At 61.0% G+C, this 26,293-nt stretch overlaps 3 protein-coding genes across 4 annotated transcripts; all 3 read right to left on the reverse strand.

Moving 5' to 3' along the window:
* Positions 1-61: 61 nt before the first annotated feature.
* On the reverse strand, positions 62-936 carry ID1 (inhibitor of DNA binding 1). The gene is made up of 2 exons (XM_058814925.1): positions 584-936; positions 62-398 (listed from the first exon to the last, which is right to left on the reverse strand). Exons 1-2 carry the CDS (start codon positions 902-904, stop codon positions 357-359), a joined length of 363 nt encoding a protein of 120 aa, XP_058670908.1. The 5' UTR covers positions 905-936; the 3' UTR covers positions 62-356.
* A 5,174-nt stretch (positions 937-6,110) lies between these two features.
* Positions 6,111-19,235, reverse strand: HM13 (histocompatibility minor 13). Of its 2 annotated transcripts, XM_058814635.1 has the most exons (13): positions 19,023-19,235; positions 17,616-17,714; positions 16,316-16,398; positions 15,171-15,259; positions 14,331-14,416; positions 14,093-14,218; positions 12,194-12,251; positions 11,562-11,645; positions 11,042-11,078; positions 10,001-10,103; positions 9,139-9,224; positions 7,036-7,224; positions 6,111-6,396 (listed from the first exon to the last, which is right to left on the reverse strand). In XM_058814635.1, the coding sequence occupies exons 1-12, from the start codon at positions 19,200-19,202 to the stop codon at positions 7,074-7,076; spliced, it is 1,182 nt and encodes a 393-aa protein (XP_058670618.1). In that variant the 5' UTR covers positions 19,203-19,235; the 3' UTR covers positions 6,111-6,396; positions 7,036-7,073. The 2 variants fall into 2 exon arrangements, with proteins under 2 accessions (XP_058670618.1, XP_058670619.1); XM_058814636.1 differs by lacking the exon at positions 7,036-7,224.
* A 2,504-nt stretch (positions 19,236-21,739) lies between these two features.
* REM1 (RRAD and GEM like GTPase 1) lies at positions 21,740-24,496 on the reverse strand. Its single transcript, XM_058814493.1, has 4 exons — positions 24,081-24,496; positions 23,855-23,937; positions 22,677-22,881; positions 21,740-22,497 (listed from the first exon to the last, which is right to left on the reverse strand). Exons 1-4 carry the CDS (start codon positions 24,379-24,381, stop codon positions 22,220-22,222), a joined length of 867 nt encoding a protein of 288 aa, XP_058670476.1. The 5' UTR covers positions 24,382-24,496; the 3' UTR covers positions 21,740-22,219.
* Positions 24,497-26,293: the final 1,797 nt, after the last annotated feature.

The raw sequence follows: 26,293 nt of genomic DNA on the forward strand, positions 1-26,293 counted from the left end.
AAATCCCCGGAGCAAAACACGCCCAAAACCCTGGGGAGGCGGCAGGAAGAAAACGCACGTGTGGTCATCAGGGCTTGTTTAATAACAAAACTCCAGCTATTGTAGAACAATATTCTCCAGAATCATTGTAATATACAATACGGGGAATGCTCTCAGCAATCTGAGAAGGAAGGATCCGGCCCACAGCACCCCCTGCCCAGGCTGCGGGGTTGGGGAGCCAGGGATGCGGGTGAGCCGCGGTGCTCGGGGACGGGGTCCCGGGAACGATGTCCGTGGTGGGACCGGGATCCCGGGGATGATGTCCGTGGTGGGACCGGGATCCCGGGGACGATGTCCGTGGAAGGTCCAGAGCGGTCTCAGCGGCAGAGGATCCGATCGGCAGCGGGAATGCACGGAGCCTGCGGAAAGGGACACGAAGCGGGCGGTCAATACTTGCCAGAGGTGCCGGAGATGGAAAGGGGCAGGAGGAAGAGACATCCCCGGGAAGGAGAGGGCGCGGATCGGGGGAAGGAGAGTCCAAGGAACGCCGGTGCTGCCCGTGAGGAGCGCGGCTCTGAGCCGGTGCCGCGGGGTCCGCACTCACCTCGGGGGAGTCCCCAGCAGCGGCGGGGCGAGGGGGGCCGCACTGCAGCTCCAGCTGCAGGTCCCAGATGTAGTCGATAACGTGCTGCAGCAGCTCCACCTTGGAGACCCGCCGGTGCCGCGGCAGCGTCGGCACCAGCGCCCGTAGCCGCGAGTAGCAGCCCTTCATATCGTACAGCAGCGCGGCGGCCGCCTGCTCCGCCGCCACCGGCGACACCCCCGGGACCGGCCCGCAGCGAGCGGTCTCCCCGGGCCGCACGGCCTTCAGCGGGCCACCGGCGCCCGCGGGCAGCGGCGAAGAAGCGACAGCGGCGACCTTCATGGCGAGAGGCGGCGAGCACGGCGGGCAGGACGGGGACGCGGCGGGCGGACAGGGAGCTCGCGCCCCGCCGCGCTCTTATAGAGCACCGCCGGTGGGTGGGCGGGGCCGCGGGGACCCCTCGGCCAATGGCAGCGCGGAAAAGGAGGACAGAGCCCCGCCCACTCCATTCATGCGCCCCAAAGGGCAGCGTCTTAAAGGGGCAATGGCGGAGGGAGTGCCGGGACGGGCTCGGGCTGCGGGGCAGGGACGCCGGCGGTGCGGCGGCTACAGCGGTGCGGAGCCCCCACCGTGCCCGCAGTTAGGGCGGGTGCTCGCCCCGCGGGCTCCTGGTGTCGGGCTCCCCGCTCGCTCCGTGTCCCCTCCAGGCCCCCGGTGCCCCTCCGGGCTCGGCCCCCCCGCTCTCCCCGCGGCCCCCCCGCCCCGCGGCGGCTCAGACCGTGAGACGCCAGGCTCGTGACGTCACCCATTCATAAAACGCCGCGCGCTGTCAGCGCGGCGCCGGGCGGGCGGTGCCCATGGCGACGGGGGCGGGGCGGGGCCACACACCTGCAGCCCCTACGGGGGGCACCGGGACCCCCACGGAGACAGCGCCATCCCCACCGGGACACCGGCACCCCACGGAGACACCGGCACCGGCATGCTCTCGTGGATACGGCCACCGGGACCTTACAGGAATCACAGGGACCCCCGGGGGACATCTGCACCCCCACGAGGACACCGGGGCCCCACGGTGGCACAGGCATACGGGCATCCCCACAGGGGACAGCTCCGCGCCCCCCGGCCCAAGTTCGGAGTTCCCCGTTCCCCCTCTCTCCCGGGGCTCAAACCTCCGCAGAGCTGCTCGGTGGCGGCCCCTGGGGCGGGGGGCGTCAGGTCCGGGACCACCCGAGGGGCGGGCAGAGGTTCGAGCGCTGGGTGCGTGGGGCAGCGCGGGGCTGCGAGCACGGTTCTGCCGCGGGAGAAACCCGTTGAGGTCCCGCCACTGTGCGAGGCAGCCGGTCCTTGCCCCGAAGGGTTTCTGGTCCGGGCTGTAATTAGCGTTCCTGCTAATTACCCCGCACCTGCGGGAAGGGCAGGCAGCGCCCGGGGAGGGCCCCCGAGCGAGACCCCGGCACACCCCGAGCAGCACGGAACGGTGTGGGAAGGGAGGGAAAGCCGAGCCTCAGACACTCCCGGGTGTGTGCTCACACCGACACGCAGGGTGGGTGTGCGTGTGCACACAAAGGTGTGGACACACACGTGCTTGCACACACAGATATGTGTGGGACATACCCAAATATGTGCACAGGAGCGTTCACACGCATACACAACCCTGTGCAGACCAAACACAGCCACAAGTACCTGCACACAACAGAGGCACACGCGGATGGACGCACATACAGGTACACACACACACGTGTACACACATGCACGCTCATGCACACGTACACCCTGCCTTGCACACCAATATGTGTTCCCAAATCCCAGCACAGCTCTCCCAGCCCTTTATGGGGTTGGGCTGGGAGGGCCAGACCCTGCCGCACGTCCCCAGGCATTCGGGAGCTGAAGGCCTCCCCTCTTCTTCCTCTTTTGGGGCGGGCAGCAATCCTGGAGAGCATGCATGAACTCCAGCCCTGCCAGCCTGGCTGGGGGGAGCTGGATCCCCCTGTCCCTCCCTCTGTCCCTCCTCCCTGTGTCCCCAGCCTGGTGCGGTGGCGGTTCCCAGGGTGGGCACGGCGCTGGGGTCGCCCCCTCCATTCAGGGCTCGGCGGAGGGCCCGGTGCTGCCCGGTTCCCACCGCGGCTCTCAAAGCTGCTAATTAGCCCCCATCTGGCGGCAGTGGCCGGGCCGCGGCGGGAGGCCGGGGACATTGTGCACAGGAATGTCTTTCAGGGCCGCCGGCCGGCCGCCGCCACCGCCAGCTGCGCCGCCAACAATGCCAGGACGAGCCGGACCCCGCGCCCCTGCCACCGGCCACCCCGAGCGGCGCGGGGACAAGGACGGGGACACATTTCGTGGTCGTGGTGGGTGTCACGGCACACAGGGCACAGCCAGCCTGGCACAGCCACTCCAGCTGCTCCAGCCCACTGGATGCCCCGAGAGCGGGACACCCTCACCCCATCCCTGTGCGTGTTGGGGTGCTGGGGATGGGGTGCGGGGCTCGGGGCTGCCAGCGTGGCACCGGGACGCTGCCTTGGCCACAGCTGGCCGCGGGGTCCCGGCCTGGCACGGCGAGCCGGCCGGCGCAGCAGTGTTGTCCGGCAGAACACAGAGCTTCATTTCCATCTCAATTCTGGGAACGGGGCTCACGGCGCGGTAACAGCAGCCTCGGCCATATGGTGCTGGCGGGGCTCAGCCCGGCCGGGGGGGCAGCCGGGGGGCGGCTGCTTTGCGCTGAGCAGGGGTTGCCCGGCAGCCGAGCACATCAAAGCCCCCGGCCGCCCCCGCCCCGCCGGGACCACACAGGGCACGGCCGGCCAGGCCGCCGAGGGGCCGGGGGGCTGCCTGTGCTGCTGTGAGGGGGAATGGGGGACAGGCGGCACCCCAGAAGCGGCAGCACCCAGCCCCACACTCCGGCACGCAGGGCTGGAAGGCAGCACGGACACCGCAGGTCAGGCTGGGCCCCAGCAGTGACCAGGGCTCCCAAACTGGCTGGGTTGGGCTCCAGCCAGATCCCCTCTCCCGGTGCCATCCGCAGGTCACCCCTGAGGCTACACAGAGCTTCCACCCCCCCACGTCCGCACGACACTGCTGAGCCAGGGTTGCAGATGTGCCGGGGCCGCCGGCACAGCTGGAGCGGGGCCGAGGCCTGAGAAAGCCCCTGCGCATTCCCCTCCCGCCTTCTCCCTTCCCGTTCCCAGCTTCCATCCGCCGCAGCCCAGACCAGCTGGAGCCAGGCAGCCCTTCCTGGGATTTATTCCAGCTTCCTGCCCCTCCTCGCCGGCCGACCGGGACTGGGGCTGCCTTGGGCTGCTTCCTCTCCCTGCTCGCAGCCGCCGGCCGGGCGCCACTGTCAGTAGCCATCATCACACAGGACCCCAGCTCCCACCACCAGCACCCACCACTCCACAGGACCCCAGAGCTCACCTCCAGCACCCACCACTCCATGGGACCCCAGCTCCCACCACCAGACCCCACCACTCCATGGGACCCCAGCTCTCACCACCAGCACCCACCATCACAGCAAAGCACCTCCCACCCTGCATGGTAGAGCATGAGGTACAATTGCAGCACCCATCACCCATCATCACTCAGCTGAAACCCTGCTGAGGTGGGGAGGCTCCACAGCGCTCTAAAGACGAGCAGCCCTGATGTGTCCCCCCTCACACCAGGCACCAGCACTCCCAAAACATGAAACCACCCTCCCCTTGCCTGGTGTTTGCACCCTGTGCACCTCCAGCTCAGCTCATCCCACCCCACTGCAATTCCTGGTGGGAGCTTGGCACAAGGGGTGTGAGCCCATGAGCTCCCCTGGCTAAGGGGCATCTACAACCCTGCCATGAGGTGCCATGGGTGAGTGGGTGGGCGATGATCATCCCAAACCCCACATGTGCTGGCAGCAGAACAGGCAGCACTGGCCCCTGCCCGAGCTGGGCGCAGTTGAGTGGACAAAGGTTTCCTGCTGGAGCCGGCACATCCCCGTTTCCGCAGCCCCCACCGGGCCGGAGGGACCCTGCCGAGAGGGGACCTGGCCCAGCAGCGGCGCAGACACAGCGGAGCCGAGTGGCCTCAGCCCTGCCAGGACCGGAGGTGCCACAGGCCCAGGTGCAGCGGGTGAGGGAACCCAGGAGCGCCGAGTGCCGGCTCCAGCAGCGGCTCCTTGCAGGGCCCAGCACATTTCCTTCCTCCCGGCCGGCCCCGGCTCATCGGCCAGGCAGGGTGAGGGGTGACCCTGCTCTCCCCTTCCCAGCCCTTCCGCTCCCTGCAGCCCTGGGAAAGCTCTCGGCCATGCTTCCACCACACCTACAGCAGGCAGGAGCTGCTGGGAGCTCTGCAGGGCAGGAGGGTGATGGTGGCACCAGGGGTACCCTGTGCACCCCCCAGGCTGCTCCTGCCCTCTTGGGGCCTCTGGAGGCTGCACGGGGATGCAGCTCCTACCACTCACAGCCAGGGAGGACACAGTGCCAGCCGCACACCAAGGGACACACCAGGCGGGGGAGTGGGGTCCTGACTGAGGGAAGGGTCCTGCACCCCACGGCAGAGCCCAAGTCCTTCTCCATGGAACACTGGAGGCTGGTGAAATCACATCTGGAGTCTAGACTCAGTGACTCGGTGGGCTGGGCCTGGCGGCCGTGCTGTACCCAGACCCTGCTGCACACTGTTTGCTTAGCTGGAGGTATTTAATTGGAATTAAAGTGGCCCCTCTTGTTTTTGCGGACAGGGCTGTTGGAAAAGGAGCTGTAAGTCATAGAAAACATCTGTAGGAGCCTGCGAAGGGTCATTAGATGGCAGAACGCGAGGCGCCACTTTTAGTGCTCGCAGCCGGCGCAGGGAATAATGGTTCAATACGGCTTTTGTGGAGGAGCTGCCAAGCCAGCAAACACTTTCTATTTATTCTGGCAGTGGGCATGGCCGAAGGGATGCACGATCCTCCACATGTGGCCCTCCAGGAGGGGTAGGGAGGACACTGCCAGTGCTGCAGGACACAGGGCAGCTGGTCCCAGTGGAAGCTGCGGTGGATGCTGGAGCTGCCCCTGCCTGCAGCCCCTCCAGCCCCCATGCCTGCACCAGCATTCTCTGCCCATCCCAGCCCTAAAGGGTGCAGGATTGTGCCTGGCTCCCTGCAAGGCTGGGGGACAATCCATACTGTCTTCACCCTGCTCCAGGGCTGGGTTTGAGGTTACCCACTCTTACCTCTCCCATTTCTGCTCCTCCAGGCTATGGGGCGTTAGCTTCAGCTCACTGAGCACCCCAGCAGCTGAGGGAGAGCACATTCCCATCCTGTGGGGCTCCTGCATCCCAATCCCTGATGAGCCACCCTTCTCTGGGGCCAGATCCCAGCTCAAACCCACACAGGGCTCAGTGGCTCCGGCCCTAAATCTGGGTATTGCAGAGCAGGCGCCAGGCTGGGGGAAGGCCTGGTGCCAGAGAAGTGGGAGGGGGAAGGGGACGGTCACTTGGTCACTTGGAAACAGCCAGACAATAGCCACCAGCTCCAGTGGGAGAAGGCAGGTAAACTGATGCCAATCCCAGTGCTGGCTGAGCAGGGGCACGGCCAGACCAGCACTCCTTCCTTCAATATGGTTTAATATGAGAGAAAGCAAATGCACAATACAAAATTTAAAAACCGGCATACATCGATACCCCACCTGGGTGGCTGCTCCGACACACACAACACGATGCTCTTGCACAATTGTTTCGTCGTCTGTCACTTGCAAAGGGTCTTGAAGGGCCCCAGCCCAGCAGCACCAGGCACAGCCCACAGGCAAGGTCACTTCTCCTTCTTGGAGGCTTCTGTTGGCTCTTCTTTGGAAGCTCCTGCTGCCTCCTTGGGGGTTGAGCTCTCCTCGTAGCTGGGGACAAGAGGGACATGAGTGGGGCCAGCTCTTCCCTGGGGACAGAGCCCTGTGCCACATGGGGACAGCCCAGCCTGTGGCCTCAGCTTCTGCCCTGCTGCTGTTGAGGACAAGGTGGGCTCCAGCCATCAGCACCCAGCACAGGAAGCCCCATGGGGCAGAGCCCAGGCAGGGAGATGAGGGCTGCATCCCCCCAAGACACCTCCAAGGGTAGGGTGGACCCAGCCAGGGGCCAGCTCTGTGCCCAGGGATCTGTCCTTGCTCCCAAGAGCACTACTGGATATCCTGGATAGCACATGCTTTCCTTGGCTGAGCACTGGTGCCAGCGGGGCCAGTTAACAGGGGAACTGCAGCAAGACCAACAGCAGCGTTCCCTCCCAGGGTCTCACTCTTCTGGCTGCAAACCCCCTCCAGCAGTGGCCCCAGGGCTCTGGCTGAGGAGATGGGAATGCTGCTCCAAGCAGAAAGGACAAAGTCTGGGATGTCAAATCTTTTTGCCCTTCCCAGTGTTCTCTCTCAGAATGGGAGAGAAGCCGGCCCACAGCAGCACAGCAACAGCTCCAGCCTCTGCCCACAGAGTGAGGGGAGCTGGGAATAGGGAGAGCTTGGGCCAGGGAGAGCCAGGACTGTCCCTACCTGGCCAGAGCGACAGACAAGGGGCCCTGGTGGCAGTGCTACATGGCACTGGGGCTCTGCTGCCGGCGTCGGCGGGGACAGGACAGTTTCTGCTGCATGGAATCAGCCAGGCTGGCCGGTGAGCCAGATACCGTGGGGAAGTGGGTAAGTCTTGGTGTGTGAGGCAAGATTTCAGCAGAAGATTCATAGCTGCAGGAGAGAGAGGAAGCAGGAAGGGAAAAGACAAGGACAGAAAGGAGGGGAGGGGAGGAGAGAGAAAAAGCAGAAGAGTTTTGGAGTGAGAGCGCCGAGAATGCACCGCCCTGTGCAGGAAGCCTGGCATCCCCCTTCACCTGCTGGCACCCCCTGGCCTCTCCTTGCCTGCAGACTCCAGGACAGGGCTGCAGCATGGAAAAGTGAGCACTGAAACTCAGGGATAAGACAGCTCCCACTGGCATGAGCAGAGCCAGGCAGCCAGAACCTAGGGAGAGCAAGCCTGGGCAGTGGGGAGGTGGCAGGGGAGCAGCCCAGGGACTGGGCAGGTGACAGAGAGATGCAGCAGACCCCGTCCTGCCACTCGAGGACAGCGTTCCCACAGCAGATGTGGGGAGCAGGATGGGTTTCTACTGCTGAGGGAGCTTCCTGCCCAGCCTAGGGAGGTTTGGCAAGGCTGAGAGCCATGGAACTGATCCCAATGTCACCGACCTCTGCTCCACCAGCACCCCTTCCCTGGGCCTGCAGCACAGACCTGCTCACTCCCACCCTGCCTGCAGACCCTCACTGCTGTGAGACACCATGTGCAGGCAGAGGCCAGAGGAACTGACAGCTCCAAGGAGGATCAGGGCACACCAAAGCACCACAGCAGAGCAACCTACACCTGGTGGGATTCCTGCGGTGGGAGCCACTACCCTCCAGGCATTGGTCTCTCCGAATCCCACTTCCTCTGCCTGCAACTGGAGCCACTTCAAGGGAGGTCTGGCCCCCTGGGGCCATCAAGTTTGCAACCCTCCAGCATCCTGCTCTTGCCCTGGCAACACTTTGCTGCTGGAGCAGCTTGTGCTACTGCTCTGGGAGGGCACTGGGCCCTGGCTGCCAGGCTCCCTGCGCTCCTTGCTGCCCAGTGGGCCCAGCCTCACAGTTCATCTCTCCCCAGTTTCCTGGCAGGAGCTGCTGCTGCTGTCAGCTGGTGAGTCACAGCACTGGGGAAAGCGGCTGCAGGATCCCAGGTGCACAGGAAGGACGATCCCAGGACACTCAGTGCCTGCAGCAGCGATTGTCAGAAGCAAACATCAAAGGAGGGGCAGGTGCGGCAGGGCTGGGGACGGCCCAGCTGAGAGCCGCTGGGAACATGCATACCTGCATCTCCCAGGGGAGGGGAGGGGAGGGAGGACAGCTGGCTTCCAGTTTCCCTCTGAGGAGGCTGGGAGCTCAGGAACACTCCCCAGACTGGGGCACTGGGGAGGCTGGAGGGTACACTGCCCTGCTTTAGGATGTTCCCCTCCCTCCTCTGCATCAACCATCATTACTGTGCTGAGCCACCACCAAGTCTCCAGCATGACAGAGAAACAGCTCTCAGGCAGGAGGCCAGAGCTGCCCACTGACAGCCTGGGCAGGCTCCAAGAACAGCTGAGCACAACAGCCCAGTCCCCCCTCCTCTGTACCCACAATCTCTGGGGCAGGGAGAATACTACAAACCAGGAGACTGTGCCCAGTTGGGGAGGTTGGGATGTGCTCCAACCAGCCTTGGCTGCTCTCACAGCCTGCTCTGGCTCCGTATCTCCCCACCCACAGCCCCTGGGACACAATGACCAAGTATCTCCACACCAGGTGTGCAGTCCCACCCTCCCCTGCCTGCCAGCTCATGGGAAGAGTCTGTCACTGGGGCGTAAGGCAATCCCAGGTGCTGCCTGCTGGTAGCAGAGCACAGCTCCTGGGAGGGGCTGCAGCCAGGCCCGGCGTGTCCCAACACAGCTCAGTTCCCTCCACCCACGCACGAGCCGGGGCACACCCAGAGCGTGCCCACATGAACCCGTCCCTCCAGCTGTGCCCGGCCGTGGGAACATCTGCACGCTTCACGGGCTCCCGCCCGCCGGCAAAACAGCTCCAAGGGCAGCTGAGGCTCACCTGAACATTTCAGTTACTTCTCCCTTTGCCAAGGCCACCAGAAGCGGGAATCCAATGCAGGCAGGGACCAGGTAGAGCAGCGCAGGCTGTGGGGAAGGAAAACAACTGTTAAACCAAACCACAAATCACCCTGAGGGAAGAGTGCAAGGTGAGCTCATGGCCTTGTCCCCTCTGCACCCACAATCCTGCATCCCTTCGGCTACACAGGGAGCTAACACCCCAAAAAGCAGCTCCAAGAGCTAAGTTAGAGCTGCAGCAGCATGAAGCTGGATTGGATACTAGGAGGAAATTCTTTCCCGTGAGGGTGGTGAGATCCTGGCACAAGCTGCCCAGAGAAGCTGTGGATGTTCAGTGCCTGGAATTGTTCAAGGCCAGGCTGGAACAGGGCGTGAAGCAGATTGGTCTAGTGGTTGGTGTCTCTGCCCATGGCAGGGGAGTTGAAACAAGATGGTCTCTGAGGTCCCTTTCCAAACCATTCCGGGATTCTGTGAAAATCTTCACTGTGAGGTCCCAGTGGGCCATGAACACACTGAGAGCCCCTGTGCAGACCACAGTGTATGGGCTCCCAGAGCCCCCTGCAGCACAGCCCTGGTGCTCAGGGCAGCTTTGCTAAAGAGCCAAAAAACACAGGGCCCCTGGCTGAGGGGCTGCTATTGGAAACAAGGAGCCTTGCCCCAAGCAGGCTCTGTCCCAGCTGGGCACAGGAGCTTTGGGAAGGGAAAGGTACAGACAAGCACTAGAAAATCAAAGCCAAGAGAAGAAATAAATCCACTTTTTTCTGGCAGGATGTAGGAACTTTGTGGCCAAGCTGGCCTGACCCACTTGGATGTGCATCCACAGGAGGCAGCAGGGTGGAGCTCACCTGGGCATGCTTGAAGATGTGCATGATGAATATGGTGAGGCCCAGCCCAAAGATGTAGGCCACAAAGCTGGTGTAGAAATACGTGTGCGTGTTCTTCTTCAGGCTGTAGGGAAAGGGAAGAGCTCAATGACCTCTGGTCTGGAATGTCAGTGGCCAAAATGCAATTGGCCTGGTGCTCCTGGGCATCTCCCACCACAATGGAGTGTGCAGAGCAATGCTCTGCCTGTGCAGCCCCTGGGACTGAAGGCAGTAATACCCAGGTGAGGGGCTGGGGAAGGGAAGAAGGCAAGTGATTGTTGCTGGATGGCAACTGGGAAGGGAGGAATTAGGGCTAGGACCCAGGGAGCAGGTCCCATTGTCTTGGTGAAGCCTGTCCCTGGCTCTCAGCAGTTACTATTTTATCATGGGGCAGGCTGCAGGAACTGGGATTCTCAGCAGGTGCAGGCAGGATGTGGGTGGTAACACCTGGAAGAGCTGGCACAGACCCTCTGGTCTGTGCAAGAGCAGCAGGAGTGGGGCCACACCACCACGGTCACAGAGCACCCTGCTCCCCAGAGCCTTTCAGTGTGGGGCAACTGCTGCAGCCCAGCTGGAGGTGCAGCTTCCCTGCGCGGGAAGGAGCTGCTTCCTCCAACATCAGTGGGACCTGGAGGCAGCCAGCACTGCCAGGCAGCCATCTGCATCCACATAAGCATTCCCAGGTGCCAGCACTCCTGGTTCTTTCCCACACTGTCACTGCCCGGCACTCCTTGGTTCCAGGGAGCTGCTGAGGCTCTGGGGGGCTGCTGTGTGCTGCTGTCCTGGTCCCCATCCCTATGCTTGAACTCAACCACTAACCCCAGTGCTCAGGACATACCCACAGAGCCAGCTCCCTCTTCCAAGAGCTTTTCCTTACACCCCTGGTGTGTCTCCACACCCAACTCCAGAAGGGAGCACACGACTGCACTCCTGGCTTCCCTTTCCCTTTTTTCCTCTACAAAAGCAGCTCAAATATGCTGCAAGATCCAACCTGCCAGAGACCTTTCCCTGCTGCCTGCTCACCTGATATCAAACCGCAGCAGCAAGGCAATGAAGATCCCTGCAGGGAGAAGGAAACAGTGAGGGGCTGCAAGTGGCACAGGAGGGACAGAGGAGCAGGGCAGGGACGGCGAGGGGCCAGAGGGGCAGGGAAGGGACGGCGAGGGGCCAGAGGGGCAGGGAAGGGACGGCGAGGGGCTGGAGGGGCAGGGAAGGGACGGCGAGGGGCCGGAGGGGCAGGGCGGGCTGAGGGAGGCAGGGCAGGAGCCGCGGCGCGCGGTGCCGTGCTCGGGGTGACAGTGCCCTCTCGTGGCACGCGGCACTGGGACAGCGCCCGGACCTGCGGGGACACGGCCAGCACACCGGGACACTCCGGGACCTGCGGGGACACTCCCGACACACCGGGACACTCCGGGACCTGCGGGGACACTCCTGACACACCGGGACACCGCGCCCGGCCGAGGGCACAGCCAGGCACTGCTCGGCTCCCCGCAGCCCCCTGAAAGGAGACCCCAGACCCGTCCTCCCCCTCTCCTGTCCTCACCCGGAATGACAATGTCTCCCAGTCCCAGCATGGCGAAGTTGTCGGCGTCCAGCCCCTTCTCCAGCAGGTCCTGAGGGAAAACCACTGCAGGAGCAGAGTGAGGAACAGTGAGGGGACTGTCCCCACTGAGCAGACCCCAGCCCCACCGGGCCTGGCAAACAGGGACCAGAGCAGGGCAAGGGACCTGTCCCTGCCCTCAGCACCCTCCTTCCCTGTAGCTTTCCTTGCTCTTTCTGGGACAATTCCAGAACAAGAAACCAGGAACCAAACTACGGCATTCACCACAACAGCACCAGTTCAGCCCTTCTGCTGTTTTGGGGCTCTGTGGGGTTTTTTTGGTTTTTGTTTTTGTTTTTGTTTTGTTTTTTTAATTTGGTATGGACTGTTTCTATAAGTAGGTTGGAATTGCACACTCCAAAGATACAGAGTGACCCAGACAGAGCAGGGCACTGCAAACCATCCCTTTCCAGAGACCTGCCCTGGCTTGAGGCTGACCAGTGACAGGGAGGAGGGGTCACTACCTGGGGAATGTTCCTGCACACATCCCAGCCTGAACTGCCCCAGAGGTGGAGGGTGCATGGGGCAGGGCTTGCAGCAAAAAGGACCCCAGCACACAGGGAAGATCTACTCACGTTTTATTGGGGCCTCAAACGATTTGGCAACTGTCACCATCACGTTGGTGCCAAAGACCTAGAGCAGAAGGAGACCAAGGTGACCACAGCTGCACAGGAACACACACACACAATGCTCAGCTACAGCCTCACCCCAGGGCCAGGAGTGGCAGAAAATAGCCACTGACCTGCCAAAATGTGGGCACAGGAGCCCTGCAAGCAAGCCCATAGTCTGGGGGAGGTGGCTGCTTCACGGCTGTCCTGCTCTCAGAGCAGCATGGGGACAGCACTCACATGGCAGAGCTGCTGCCCACCACCCAGCCCTGCACCTCTTCAGTTCAGCTTTAATCAGTCAGCTCCATGTAACATCCAATTGGAGGGCAGGAGCTGCCAGCTGGGACAGGGGCAAGTGTCAGATGAGCTGCAGTTTGCTCTGAGGTCATTTACTTGCATGGCCCTGTCTGCTGTAAATACTGGCAGCATTTGGGGGTGGACTGTAAACACTGAGGGCAGCCACTCTGATCTCTGCACCTTGCCATCTCTAAGCCTCCAGTCCAGCAGGCACAAAAACAGGTGCTGGTTAGCACTGGGTGAGCAAAATCCTGGGGCTTTGGATTAAAGGGAAATCTTAAAGAATCAGATAAACTCCCATAAGGTGCAGCAAGTTCTGAGCACTGCCATGGAGTGACAGGACTCGACACTGGGATCAGAGAAAAGCATCATGTGTATCCCCCAGTTATGTGGGGGCAACAGCATCAACCCATTGAGATCTCATTCCTCCTTGAAACCCTCCTGGGATTGCCACTATGATTGAATCCATGCCAAGATCCAAGTGACCAGCTCCTGCAGAGGGGCACAGTACCAGGGCCTCCACTTCAAGGCAGCCCTTCCCTAAGTCTCCAGCACTACTCTGATCCATGGGGAAGCCAAGGTGAGACACAGCCAGCAAGTGGAGAGCAGAGGGGTGCACTCAGTGTCCCCAAAGCACTGGGAAGACACTCACACACTAAGCAGGGCCTGGGGCACCAGGTGTACTAAGGCAGAAGGCTGAGCCTCTCCAGCTGAGAGCTGCACAGGAAGTGGCCCACAGGCTAAAAAACCACAGAGCCCAGACTGTTAACGAGCCTGGGAAACAGAGGCACCACCAGTCAAGGACAAAACAACCCACAGTAGCCAGGCATAAATATGGAGGGATTACACAGGCAGCTGCAGAGCTGCTGGACAGACCTCAGTGTATACAAGGCTCTCAGACATTTGGAAACATGGTGATTCAGAAGGTGGAGGCAGCAGGAAGGGCTGGGGAACACAGACATTACAAGGAGAAGCATTCTCTCATGCATGGAGCAGAGCACACGACTGCATTCCTGCCTTCCCCACCCCCTTTCCTCTACAAAAGCAGCTCAAATGCACTGCAAGAAATAAGGAAAACCTCAAAATGAAAAAGTTAGGGTGCAGCACTGGCTGAGGAGAAGGGACTGGAGGTATTCCAGGGTCTGGTCCTCTGTGCAAGAGAACAGAAGGACACTAAGGAAACCAGCAGATGACAGAGCCAAGGCACAGCTCATACAGGCAGGCTGAGCGTGCCCCAGAGCAGCCTCCAACCCACCCAACAGCTGTCAGGCCTTGGGGAGACCATAGTTGGGAATACAGGACCAGATATGACACACACTGAGTACCCCACAATAGCTCTGATGAGGTCCCTGCCAGCCCTGGGCTCTCTGAGTGAGAGAATAAAAGAAAACACACTTGATGAGCCACATTCTGCCTCTGTGGATTCTGTCATCAACCCTGCCACACCCTCTGGGCTGAGAAACCAAAAATTGTGACTCCAAGTGTGTGTCCAGCCAGCGTGGTGCCTCCAGAAAGGCAGAATGCCAGGCACACACTTCCACCAGTGGCCTGCAGAATGCTTCTGCTTACCCAGAACACATCGTAGATGAAGAGGCCCCCAAGCAAGATGCAGCCAGTGCTGACGTTGTTCAGGTGCAGCAGCTCCACCCCGTTGAGGGAGAATGCCAGCCCGAAGAGATTGTTGGCAATCCAGTGCTGAGAAGGAGAGGAAAAGGAGATCTGGGTCCTGCTGTACATGGAACCCCCACCCTGCATGGAAATGAGTCAGTGTCTGATCCAGCCCAGCCCCCAGCTGTGCCTCACTTACCTTCCTCAGCAGGTACCAGACCCCCACAACACTGCTCAAGGCCAGGCACACGAGATCCTTGGTGTCAAACTCATAATTCACTATTTCTGCAAGAAAACAGAGAAGTCAGACTTGGGGCAGGCTGGGAGCTCCCCTTCCCACACAGGGCTGAGATGAGTGATTCCACAGCTGGGGAGCCCAGAGCTCAGTGCTCTGTCCCAAACAAGGGGACTGTACCCGTGGTACACATGTGTGAACTGCCTGGGAATGAGCAGGGGGCTCTGCAAAGCTCAGACCTTCTCCTTCAGCCAGACTCTGCACATGGACACCATCCACGGTCCTGCTGTCAATAAGGAAATTGGATTCAGGCACTGCCTAAGGCAGGGAGAGACAAATCTTCTCCTTCTTCCTGTGCCAGTTAACTCCTGATGGTATCACCAGAAATACTCCCTTATCAGTAAAGCTACTACAGGGCAGGATACTTATCAAAGCATCTTCTGCCAGTGTAAAGATCTGGCCCAGATAAGGCAGCATAAACCAGTCAGGCCTATGCTTTCCAAGGGGCTTAAATAAAAGCTGTGCATTTAATGACAGCCACAGCTCCATCCCCACAGCACTCTGGGAGGTGTTTCTGGGCTCTCCCTGCCAGGCAGAGGCAGCACAGAGTGCCAGCCCAGCTCTGCAGGGACACGTGGGGCTCACAGTGGCTATGGAAGCCCAGTGGGGAGCAAGAGGCGAGCCTTTGAGAAGGTTGTTTCAATGGGCTGAGAGTAATAAGACCAAAAAAGGAAAAAAAAAAAAAAGGAACAGTAAAGGCAGAAAACATTCAGGCTCCCCTGAAAGACAGGAAAGCCAACGTACCCTCCTTGCTCTCCCCGGAGCCCTGGGTGAAGAGGAGCTGGTACTGTTTGTTGGGGAAATTTGCAGGGAAGAATCTGTTCATCATGGGGCTGAAACGAGAGGTGTAGAGAAGGGCAGTTCGACAGAAACCCCACAAGCTGCCCAGCACCTCTGTGGTTGAGGGGCCCCACACCCCCTCCCAAGAGGGGAAACACCATCTGCTCCATCAGGGACTGCCAGGAGCCACAGCAACTCATCCTGCACAGAGATCTGATCTGGCAACACGTGACAGTCCCCCAAATCCTCCAGGCAAGAAAACAGAGCATTGCTCACAATAAAGGAGGAGCCACCCCAGACCCCAGCAAATGCCCTATGCCCCCCAGCAACCCTCTGGGTACCCAGCAGTGGCTGTGCCACCACTGCCTGGCTCTGCTGCAGAGCCAGGAGCAGAGCAAAGCCCTTGCCCAGCACCAGTCTAGGGAAAGCATCTGGTCCCCAACGCCACAGAGCTCACCAAACAGGAAACCAGTTCAACTTTTTCAGTTACTGAAACAGTCTGAGCTTTCAACATCTCGTACCACACATGGCCATGAGAGGCCAGGGACACTACCAGGAGCTCCAGCTGCCTGGGTCACCCATCCCAGTAAGGGTGCTGCTGTGCTTTCCTCTCGGCAGGGCAGCAAGGACTGTGCCAAGAGGGGTTTAAGCTGGATATAAAGAAAAGGCTCTTCACCCAGAAGGTGGCTGGGCACTGTTACAGACTCCTCAGGGAAGTGGTCATGGCCCTGAGCCTGCCAGATTTCAAGAACTGTTTGGAAAACATTCTCAGGAACATGGTGGGATTTTTGGAGTTGTCCTGTGGAGGGTCAGAAGTTGGACTTGATCCTTGTGGATCCCTTGCAACTCAGGATATTCTGATTCTGTGATTCTGAGCCAGAGAAGTTCCTCAGGGTGAGTTTGCCTTGTTCCAGTGCTGGTGTATGGGATGCTGGCTTCCCAAGACCCCCAGGGCTTTGGCTCCCACCACCAAGGGACAGCTCCCTAATAGGTTGGGCAAATACCCCAAAGACCTGGCTCTGCTGCAGGGCAGCGGTACTCTAAAACTCTCCCAATAAAATGAAGCTTTAGGTAGCCCTGCCCCAGTCACACCCATCCTTGTGCTGTACCTGATAGTGTGGGACAGGGCCAGGATCCCCAGCACAAAGAAATACATGGAAAGCAGAAGATTGATGTACTCTTGAGAGAATATCTGCAAGACAAAACCACAGAGGGGTTAGTAACCACAGCATCCTCCCATCCTCATGCTCCTGTTGGCAGCTGCTGTGTCAGTGCTCCTCCAGGGAAATAAGAAGAATAGCTAGATTAACCCAAATTCCTGCATGCTGAAGGAGACTATGTTGGAAATAGCCATGTGCTCAAAGAACAAGCACAATGGGCCCGTGAGCTGTAGCGCATCTGTGAGCTGCTCAGGTCAAAAAATAACTCCAGTGCTGCAGAAAGGAGGCCAGAGCTTCCCCTGCAGAGCAGGGAGAGAGGCACTGCTCCCAGGGGCTGCCCAGGGCCAGGGGAGCAGCAGCATCCCCTGCCCTAATCAAACAGGGCATTACTAAAACTCCTGCCCTCCAAGTGACACACTCCCCTGCTGAATCACACCCCTATAAACCAGTGTGGAGGGATCCTGGGGTCCTCTGTGCCCTCCTAGAAGGGGGATGCTGGAATTGGAGAGCAAATGGCACACAGCTACTGACAGAGAAGGGACTGAACTGCACCTAAACCCTCTGCACCTTAACGCTCACCTCCTGGCCAGGCAGGAGCACCTTGGCACCTTGCAGGGATCTCAAAACAGCGCAGCTTGGAAGCTGCCATGCCCACAGGACCACTCTGTGCTGCAGCTCCCCAGACCCCTCTGGGAGCTCAGCCATGTGCCAGACCTGCATGGGCAGCCCAAGGTGCTTGAGGCCAAGACATCTTCTCCACACCACCAAAAGCACAAGCTGCTGAGAGCTCCCATCCATTTTTTCAGGTCATCTGACTGCTCTGAACATCTTTAAGTCTTCACCTGATCACACAGGGGCTCCCCCACGCCTGCAGCTGAGATGGCTCCAGGAGCACAGCATGGAACACAACACAGAGCCAGCAGCATCTGCCCCTCAGAGACCCTGGCACCCTCTGGCTCCAGCCTGTGCCCTGTCAGCTTGGCCCACAGAGGCAGGAAGAGCTCAGGGCTATTTGCTCCTCGGCAGCTCTCCAGAAACAACCTGTGCACAAACAGGCTCTGATTTCCCCCAAGCTGTGACAATTCAGGCAAGAACTGACGTCCTCGGCACGGCGACACCGAAGAGCTCGATCTGTGCAGCCTCACACCTTCTGTCCCAACACTAAGGGCCAAAACCAGAGTCACCCCATTATGGGAGCTCCTGCCAGGCAGGAGGATGTCCTGCCCCAGCTCCAGTGCCCTTCACTCACTTTAAAGAAGAGGTAGAGCCCCAGGAGGGTGCAACTGGCAACGATGGGAAAGCGAGCAGCGTCTCGGCTGGTAATGGTCTCTGGCATCTCCGAGGAGTTCTGGGGAGAGAAGGACAGAACAGGAATGGATCAGCCCTGCCCTAGTTTCACACCTGAGCAGGGGGGAACAGACACAACACTCCACAGTGATCTTGGGAGGGACAAAACACCCACTGGCCCCTGCTATATCCGGAGGTGAGGCTGTGTCAGAGGCAGAGCCTGAGCTGGAAAACACAAACCTTGCACTTGTCCTTCCCAGGGCAGCCAAATTTTACTGCTTTTCTCCTCCTGGAGAAGGAAAAAAATCCTGTTCTAGCGTTGTTCTATTCTCCTCTGCCCAGAGGGAAGCTGGGCTCCCTCACCGCTCACGCCCAGCCAGCCCCATCTGTGCCACCATCTGTGATCACCCCGTGCACGAGGCTCTCTCCAGCCACCTTCTCATCCTCACCTTGCTCTTGGGACACTTCTCGTGCTCAAAAGCCCCAAATTTATAATCCCCTTCCAAGCCATCTTTGCACCATGTCAACCAGCCCCTTTCAAGCCATTTCCCATGGGAGACCTTCAGCTTTCAGAGGAGGCAGAGGGGTGCCTGTTTTCTGCCTGTTCCCTGCCCGCTCCAGGCCCAGCTGGCTGCTGCTCACAGATCTAATCTCACTCAGGCAGACACCTGCGGCCAGCACAGATCCAGGGCACCTCAAAAGCCCTCGTGCAGCTTATCCTGGCCACGGCAATTGTCACGCTGTGCCCAAATTCCTGCTGCTCCCTGAAGAGTGAGGGATGAGAGCCCCCACCCTGAACCACGGCTGGGCTTTGCTCAGAGCCCCCCACTGCCTGGGCTGCCAGAAGCCCCCCAAGATCACCTGAAACCTCTGATATGAGGCTTAAGGGCACACAAGGAGATTTTAAAAATAGTAATAGATCAGACCGTGTAAACCAGTCCTTCCTCCTGAGCTACAGCAGCCCAACTGTTGGCATAGAAGTCCCTGGTATGAAATGCAGAGAACGGCGAGAGGAATACCGGGACAGAACAGGGTGTACAGGCAGGAGGGCACCCCGGGACCAGCCCCAGGGCCGCGGGGCACAGCCATACTCGAGTCCCCCCGCACAGCTCCTCCTGAGGAGGGACAAGGGACGCTTGTGTTTTGCAGCACGTGAATTTATCGGGGCGCTGAGGAGTGGCTGGAGAAGCCCCGGGGGAAGCCAACTCTCTCCCCGGAGCTCCCTGCGTCTCCAGAACCAGGGCCGGAGCCGGGCACATGCAGCTGCCGGTCCGGGACAGCTGAACGGGGCAGTGACCGGGGCGCCCGGAGGGGACCCTTGGGGAGGGGCTCGGCCCATAGGCCCGGCTGCCCCGAGCCGCGGGGGTACCTTGCTCTTGGCGCAGCTGACGGAGCGCAGCGCCCCGAAGAAGATGGGCAGCAGCGCCATGAGGACGAGGCTGCCGTAGGCCAGCGCCATGCCCTCGGGGGTGGCGGGCGGGCGGGCGGGGGTCCCGGCCCCGGGCGCGGCCCCGGCGGCGCTGCCGTTGTGCGCCGCGGGCTCCTCCATGGCGGCGGCTCCCACCGCGGTCCGCACCGACACGTCCCCTTACCGAGCGGATGTGCGTCACGCGTAGCGGCGCTGAAGCCGGCCCCGCCCCGGTGCCCCGGTGCCCGGAGAAGGGCAGAGCTCCCCGGTGCCCGGAGAAGGGCACAGCCCCGCGCCGCCGCCCCGGCTGGGCCCGGCCCTCGCTGGGTCACGGGCAGGGAACCAACGCCCGAGGAGGGAAAAGCCCCCGGTTTGCCGCAACCCCCCGGAGCATCAGCGGGGAGGCGGCAGCTCCCGGTGCCATCGCCCCGAGCGGGTCCTGCGCCGCCCAGGGTTTTCCTGCCCTTCACCCTTTTCCAAGGATCTGCACCCCTGTTCTTGAGGCTCCCCCTGACTGCTCCCAGCCCAGCCGTGAGCAAACAGCCTTCTGTAAAATTCCCTATAAATGGCAGCAAATTCTCCCCACGCGCTGGACTGGGACCAGGCTCTGCTGGGAAATTGGCCGAAATTTTGTGTGTTTTCCTCACAAATACTCCGAGGCACTGGCAGCTCGGCTGTACCACCAAGCCTTCTCCTCCTCCTCATCCTCGCCAGGATGAGAGTCTGCTGAGGGGCAAAAATTGGTGAAGATTTGAGCACAGTGAAGTGGTGCTGCCCCCCGTTTAGATCTGAGCCATGAGCAGGAGACAGGAGCACAGCAGGGATTAAAACACAAGTCTTTAAATTATTTTTTTAAAATGTCTTTTAAATTTTATATTTTAACTAAAAGAAATCTATTTCAGGAGCGGGGTGATTCATAATTCCGTGTTTCAGATGGGAAAAGCCTCCTGGGAGCCCCTCTCTGCGGGCTTGGCCTCCTGCCCGGGATGCTGCCCTCTCCCTGCAGCTGCTGTTCCCAGAGCAGGCACGATGGGCAGCGCAAGGCAGTGTGCCCACACACCCCCCTGCATCCCAGCCTGGCACAGCACAGCTTTCTGCCCCTTTCTGAATCCCAGCCTGGCTTGGGAGTCCTCACAAAGGGCAGCGTTGCTGTGCAGAGTGAGATGGGGGAGTCAGGGGCTGCTCTCCCACGGTGGCCACCAGGGAGCCCTTGGGATGGCAGAAGACTGTGCTAGGACTGGTGGGCACCCAGGGATGGACGGCATTGGGAGCGATGGCCACCCAGGGATAGACAGCACACAGGGGCCACCCAGAGGCTGATGGCACTGGGACAGCCCCGGAGCGCCCGCTGGAGCAGCTGGTACCGCCGAGACTGGCACCACCTTCCCCAGGAGCGGGCCCAGCACAGGCAGCCCCGGGCCCCCTGCCAGCACCTCCTCCCTCCTTCTCCTCCCACCCTCTCTCCTTTCCCAGCGCTCACCGTGGCCCCCCTTGGCCTCTCCTCCCACTCCTCCCATCCTCCAGCACGGCCGCATTTTTCTGGGTTTGAGCTCATTCTTTCCACTCCCCTCTCCGCCGGCTGCCAACTTTCCATGCCGTGGCCCCGCTCCCCCGCCTCCCGCCACAGGGAAACACCGGCTGCAGCTGCGGGAAGAAGCACAGCAGCCAGGAGCCCCCGTCCCCGGGGTGCAGCCCCCAGCCGGGACGCTGTGTGAACCTCGGCATCGCCTCCAGCAGCTCCAGGAACCGGGAGCTCCAGGGCAGAGCAGCAGGAGCAGAGCAGCAGCAATGCCATGGGCTAAGCAGCATGGCAAAAAAAAAATTAAATCTGAGCACCCACGTCCCCATTTATGAGGGCAAAACTTGGGATTTGCACCTCTGGAGAGATCAGTTTCCCATAGGGACAGGGCACATTCCAGTGTCCCATCTGTGCCAGGCACTGCCAGTGGTTCCCCACGGTCTGCCCACAGAGTGAGTGGAAATTCCCGACCCGAGTAGGAGGCACAGCTGATCCTCCCTGGCATCGGGCCCGGGATGCTGAGCAGGTTCCCCCATGGTATCCCAGCTGCTGGATGGCAGCACAGCCTAAAAACAACAGGCAAAGCCCACACAGCTCCAGCATTGCCTCCCTGCGTGCCCGGGGTCATTCCCTGCTGGCTGCAGCCAGGCACGTCCCTTCCTGCTGTGCCATCCTGCCCCCTGCCCCTTCCTGGAGCCACCAAGCACCCACCTCCCTGCCCAGGCTGCGGCTCCCACGGTGCCCAGGGCTTTAAACTTGCAGCTCAGCATAGCTCAGCCCTTCCCACAGGCTTTTCCAGAGCTGGGAAATGCAGGGGGCTTCACAGGGGACAATGCTGGACCAGTGGGTGAGGAACTGGGACCTCCACCAAGAGTGGCCAAAGGAAGCCCTGGTCAGAGGTTCTCCTTGCCCCAAGATGGTCCAGCTAATGAAGGAGCCAGCCAAGGCCTGGCCCGAGCAGGAAGCAGATCCTCAGCCCTGGCACAGGCGAGGAACAGAGCTTCAATCTGACCATGTGGCTCCCCAGGGCAGGGACCCAGCAGAGAACAGCACCTCCCTGATGTGGTTTATTCTGCAGATCAAGGGTTTCCCCATCACACCAGTACAGAGAGAGCACAGAAACACACTGGTGCCAGTGAGACATGGCACAGAGCCCTGGCACAGCAGGGTCAGGGTGCCAGGTGATGCCGCTGGTGCTCCCCTGCCCCCTCTTCCCAGCCAGGCTCCAGGCTGTCCAAGGTGGACAATGCCACGGTGCCCCTGCCAGTCCCTGCTGCCCTGTGAAGGACAGCACTGTGAGTGAGACCTGCCACACTCCTGGCAGCCTCCAGCCCAGCTCTGGGGCACAGCCACCCCTCACCTCCGGCTCTGCAGGAGCAGCTGTGATCCAAAACCTCACCACTCCAAGTGCAGGTACCCATCCCATCCTCCACTCCACGGACCTGATCCCACTTATCCCCTCTCCTGGCGGGGAATGGCTGGATCCAGAGCACCTTCTCATCCCTCAGCACCAGTGAAAACAGCTCCACGTGCTCAGCATCACTGCAGGCCAGTCTGAGCTCTGCACTGGCCACTGGCCACGCTGCTGGCAGAGAGCAGAGTCCCAGCCGGTGCGCGGGGTGGGACAGGAGCGCGGCTCTCAGAGCACGGACAGGTCATGGCAGGACTTGGAGCGGACTTTGAGGGCCACTTTGCTGCTGTTCCTGGTCACCAGCCTGTCGAGGAAGTGCCGGGCTCTGCTGGCGAGGCTCTCCTTGTGCTTCTGGCCGGGCGGGGGGTGCAGGTGGGACTTTTTGCCCCCTTGGCGCAGGCGGATCTGCCGCACCACGCCCTCGAAGAGCTCGTCCACGTTGTGCTGCAGAACCGCTGACGTCTCAATGAACTTGCAGTCAAAGACAGCAGCACAGGCCTGGCCCTCTGAAAGGGAAGGGCAGAGAGAGGACACAGCCCTGCTGGCACCTCAGGTGCTGTGGGATGGGCACTGCCACATGCACGACAGCAGCTGCACATCCAGGGACAAGGAGACAGATGAAGGGGAAGCAGCTGGGCACGGAGCCCCCTCAGGGGTCTCCACCAGAGCCTTCACCCTTACTCACCTTCCTCAGACACCTCCCGGCAGCGCACCAGGTCGGTTTTGTTGCCCACCAGGATGATGGGGATGTCCTCGGCCTGGCGCGCCCGGCGCAGGTGGATGCGCAGCTCCGAGGCGCTCTCGAAGCTGTCCCGGTCAGTGACAGAGTAAACGATGATGTAGGCGTTCCCTATCTGCAGGCAGTGGCTGCGGCGCTGGCTCTCCTCATCCTGTCACCACACGGGGAACGAGATGTCACCAATCCGTGGCCACGGCCACTTCCAGGGGACAGCAGAGCACCCCGGCATTGATGGGAACTGTCAGTGCATCCCATAGCCCCCACGCTGTGGTGAACAAGTGTGTTACCCTATTAATTAAATGCAGATTAAAAGCTCTTGATTTTGAGGGGAGTGTTTGGGAGTTTTCCTCTCTATCACCAACAAACTGGAGCTGTGGGCTTAGCCTGGTGGGAGGAGGTGAGGCTGAATCCCCTGGGAATGCCCTGGGACAGTGTGGTGGGTGCTGCGCCCTGGCACTGCTGGGCAGTGTGGGAATAAGCCATGGTGGAAAAAAAGGGGGCTTGGTTGGGGTGTCACAGTGCTGGGGCACCTCTGGGCATTGCAGGTAAGTGCCAAACACAGCTCAGTCCATGTGGGTGCTGCACCCCTGTGCACAGCTTGGGCACTGACCCTGTCCTCAGTGCCTGGTGGCACCTACAGGAATGCAGGGCCCTGGCAGGAAGGGAAGGAGGGAGGCAGTGACAGCAGCAACTGGTATTTCTGCCCAGGAGATACCTCATGTTCTGGGCATGAGGAATGCCCTATGCCAGGCACTGTTCTGTCCATTAAAGTGTTCTGGCTGGCAATACTGACTCGTGGATTTACCCAGTTGGATCCTTCAGCCCCATTCCCAAACATTTCCATGCATTTTGAAGTTGGTTATCATATAAGAGCCCACACCAGTGAGAACATGGGGGGCAGCCTCCCATGCCTCAGGAGGGTGGGCACAGAGCTGTGCAGAGATGTGACCCCAGCCTGTCTTGCCCAGTGTGTACCCTGTGCTCCAAGGTGGTGAGCCCCAGAAATGAACAGGGGGGCACCAAGTTGCCCCTCAAAGCGCTCAGAGGCCCCAAGACAGCATTTGTGCCCATGCAATGTCCCCCGGGCACATCCCAGCTCTCTCCAACACCCAGCCCTGCCGTACCCGCTGCTCTGACTCCCAGGTGTCCAGCACCAGCAGCGTGGTCTCCTCGCCATCCACGGTCAGCCTGCGCTCGTACGCGACCCCTGCGGGACACCGGGATGGAGAGCTCGGTCAGTGCCACCTTTCCCAGCCGGGTCCCGGGCTCCTCCGCCTCGCACATGGCTTTGTCCCACCACGGGATGCCCCGCAGGTGACCCTGCAGCAGATCCCCCCAGCAGACACCCACCTCCGTGCTGGTCCAGCGGGTCCCTCTCCTGGACGCCGGCGAAGAGGTTGACCAGGCTGGTCTTCCCCACGCCGGGGTCCCCCAGCAGCACCACCCGGTACCGGGGCTCCCTGAGGCGGGGGGAGCCCGCGGGGCCGGGGCAGCCGCTGCCGCGGGGAGCCCTGCCGCCCGGCTCGGAGGCGGTGTGGCCGAGCTGCGGGTGGAAGGGCGAAGCGGCCCCGGAGCCGCCCGGCCGCGGGAGCGGGGTGCTGGCCCTCCGCCGCAGCGGGCTCCTGCTCCCGGGCTGCGTATTCAGGGTCATCACCAGCACCGAGGGCACGGGGCCGCAGGGCGGGCAGGGGAGGGGGTGTCGCCCCGAAGGGCACCCGCACCCGGCAGCCCCGAGCGCGCCGCTGCCGCTCCTGGAGCCGCTCCGAGCCGATGGCAACACGGGCACAACTTTCCCGGGACACCCGCCCCGCCGTCCGCCCCGGGCTTTAAGCCCCGGGAGGTGGAGCCCCTCGCCGCTCCGATCCCTCCCCCGCCGGGCACATCCCCGCCCGCGCTGGCCTCGGTCCGGCCCAGCCGCCCTGGCCCGGTCCCCGAGGTCCCCTCGGGGCTTGCGGTGCCGGGGAACGGCGAATTCCCCCGGGAGCCGCGCCTCGGTCATGGGGAGAAGGGTTACATCGGGATGCTGCGGGATGCGCCTCCGCGGGCGGGGGCTGCACCACGCTCCGGGCCCGTGTGGAGCTGCATCAGCCCGGTTCCCGGCCCTGGTCTCACTACCCCAGGCTCAGTTCTGCCAAGAAAGGAGCGAGCCGAGCCCGGCCCGGTCCTGCCCTGCCCTGCCCTGCCCAGGGGAAGATGTGCTTTTTCAGGACCTAGAAGCCCCGGCTGTGCAGCTCTGTCTCCAAGATGCAGTGGTGGAATACAAGGCTGGGGGTTTCCTGGCACGGGCAATAGCAGGAGCTGTTTTTATTTGAACCTGTCTGTAGATCCCAGACACTGGCAGCACTGTCCCAGTGTGGATCACCCTGGATCACACTGGATCACCAGTCCACCCACAGTGGGATATGCTGGCAGAGCCTCATGGCACCAGGGCTGGCCCCAGGACATCCCTCATGATCAGAGCACAGCAATGGGGAGGGCAGGAGTGACAGCAACACCTTTATTGTGCCATAAAACCACATCTGCAAATGCCCAAGGTGCTGAGCAGGATTGGGAGGAGGAAGAAGGGCTGAAGGCAATGGAGTCAGCTTGGCACCTCATCCAAGCCTGGCTGCTCCAGGCTCTGGGCTGGCATGAGATGAGTGTCCCTCCTCAGTGGGAGTGCTGAGGACAGTACCACAGTACCCAGCACTACTTGAGAGAGAGGAGAGGTATGAGTGGAAAGCACAGAGGGGAATAAGCCTCTGTGCTTTGGCTGTTCGGGTACTGGAGGAGCAGAAGCAGGAGCAGGGTGACTGCTCAGATGGACTGTGCTCAGAGCTGTCCAGTTCCCTGTGTGGCAGTCCTGTCATCAGGGGGCACAATGTGGCTGGAGGGAAGCCTGCCTTGTGTCAGCTGTGCCACCCTCTCTATGTCCCCAGGATCCTGCACTGGCTGTCAGTGGAGTCAGCCCAAATGCTTGTTCTGGGATCCAGGACCATGCAAGCAGTTAGGGGAGGAGGGAAACCCTTTTAAACCAAGCGAGGGTAGTGCCCAGCTCCTGTTTAGGGTAAACCAGAGCCAAACCTGATCCCTAGTAAACCCAGCAGTATTTTCTCATGCCTCATGGTCTGCCACAGTCACTGACCCCTCTGCCAACCACCAAAATCGATTCCAGCCCAAGCCCTGCTCCACCACCCTCTGTATGGCAGGCTCAGCCTTGCCAGCCTTCCCGGAGCAGCAGAGCTAGACACAACTCCTGGGCCTCTGAGAGGGAGAAGGAATGACTTCAGCTGCTCTTATTGTCAATCCTGAAAGACAAACAGAAGCAGAGCAAGCCCGCTGGAGCAGCCAGGTACATCTGCTTTCTCGCAGCGGGGACAAGCGCAGCAAGCTGAGCTGCCTCATCCATCTCCGTCTCAGCTGAGGACAAACTGTGCATCCAGAGTGTCCCAGCATAGGTCTCAGACCTACCAGCAAAATCCACCCAGGGACTCTGCAAACAGGAGGGTTTTTAAGGAGGGGAAGCTGAAAAGCAGATGGGAATGGATACAAGGGGGTCACAGCTCTTCTGGGCTCCAGCGACA

The sequence above is a fragment of the Ammospiza caudacuta genome, chromosome 15 (genome assembly GCF_027887145.1).
Source record: "Ammospiza caudacuta isolate bAmmCau1 chromosome 15, bAmmCau1.pri, whole genome shotgun sequence".
Lineage (NCBI taxonomy): Eukaryota > Metazoa > Chordata > Aves > Passeriformes > Passerellidae > Ammospiza > Ammospiza caudacuta.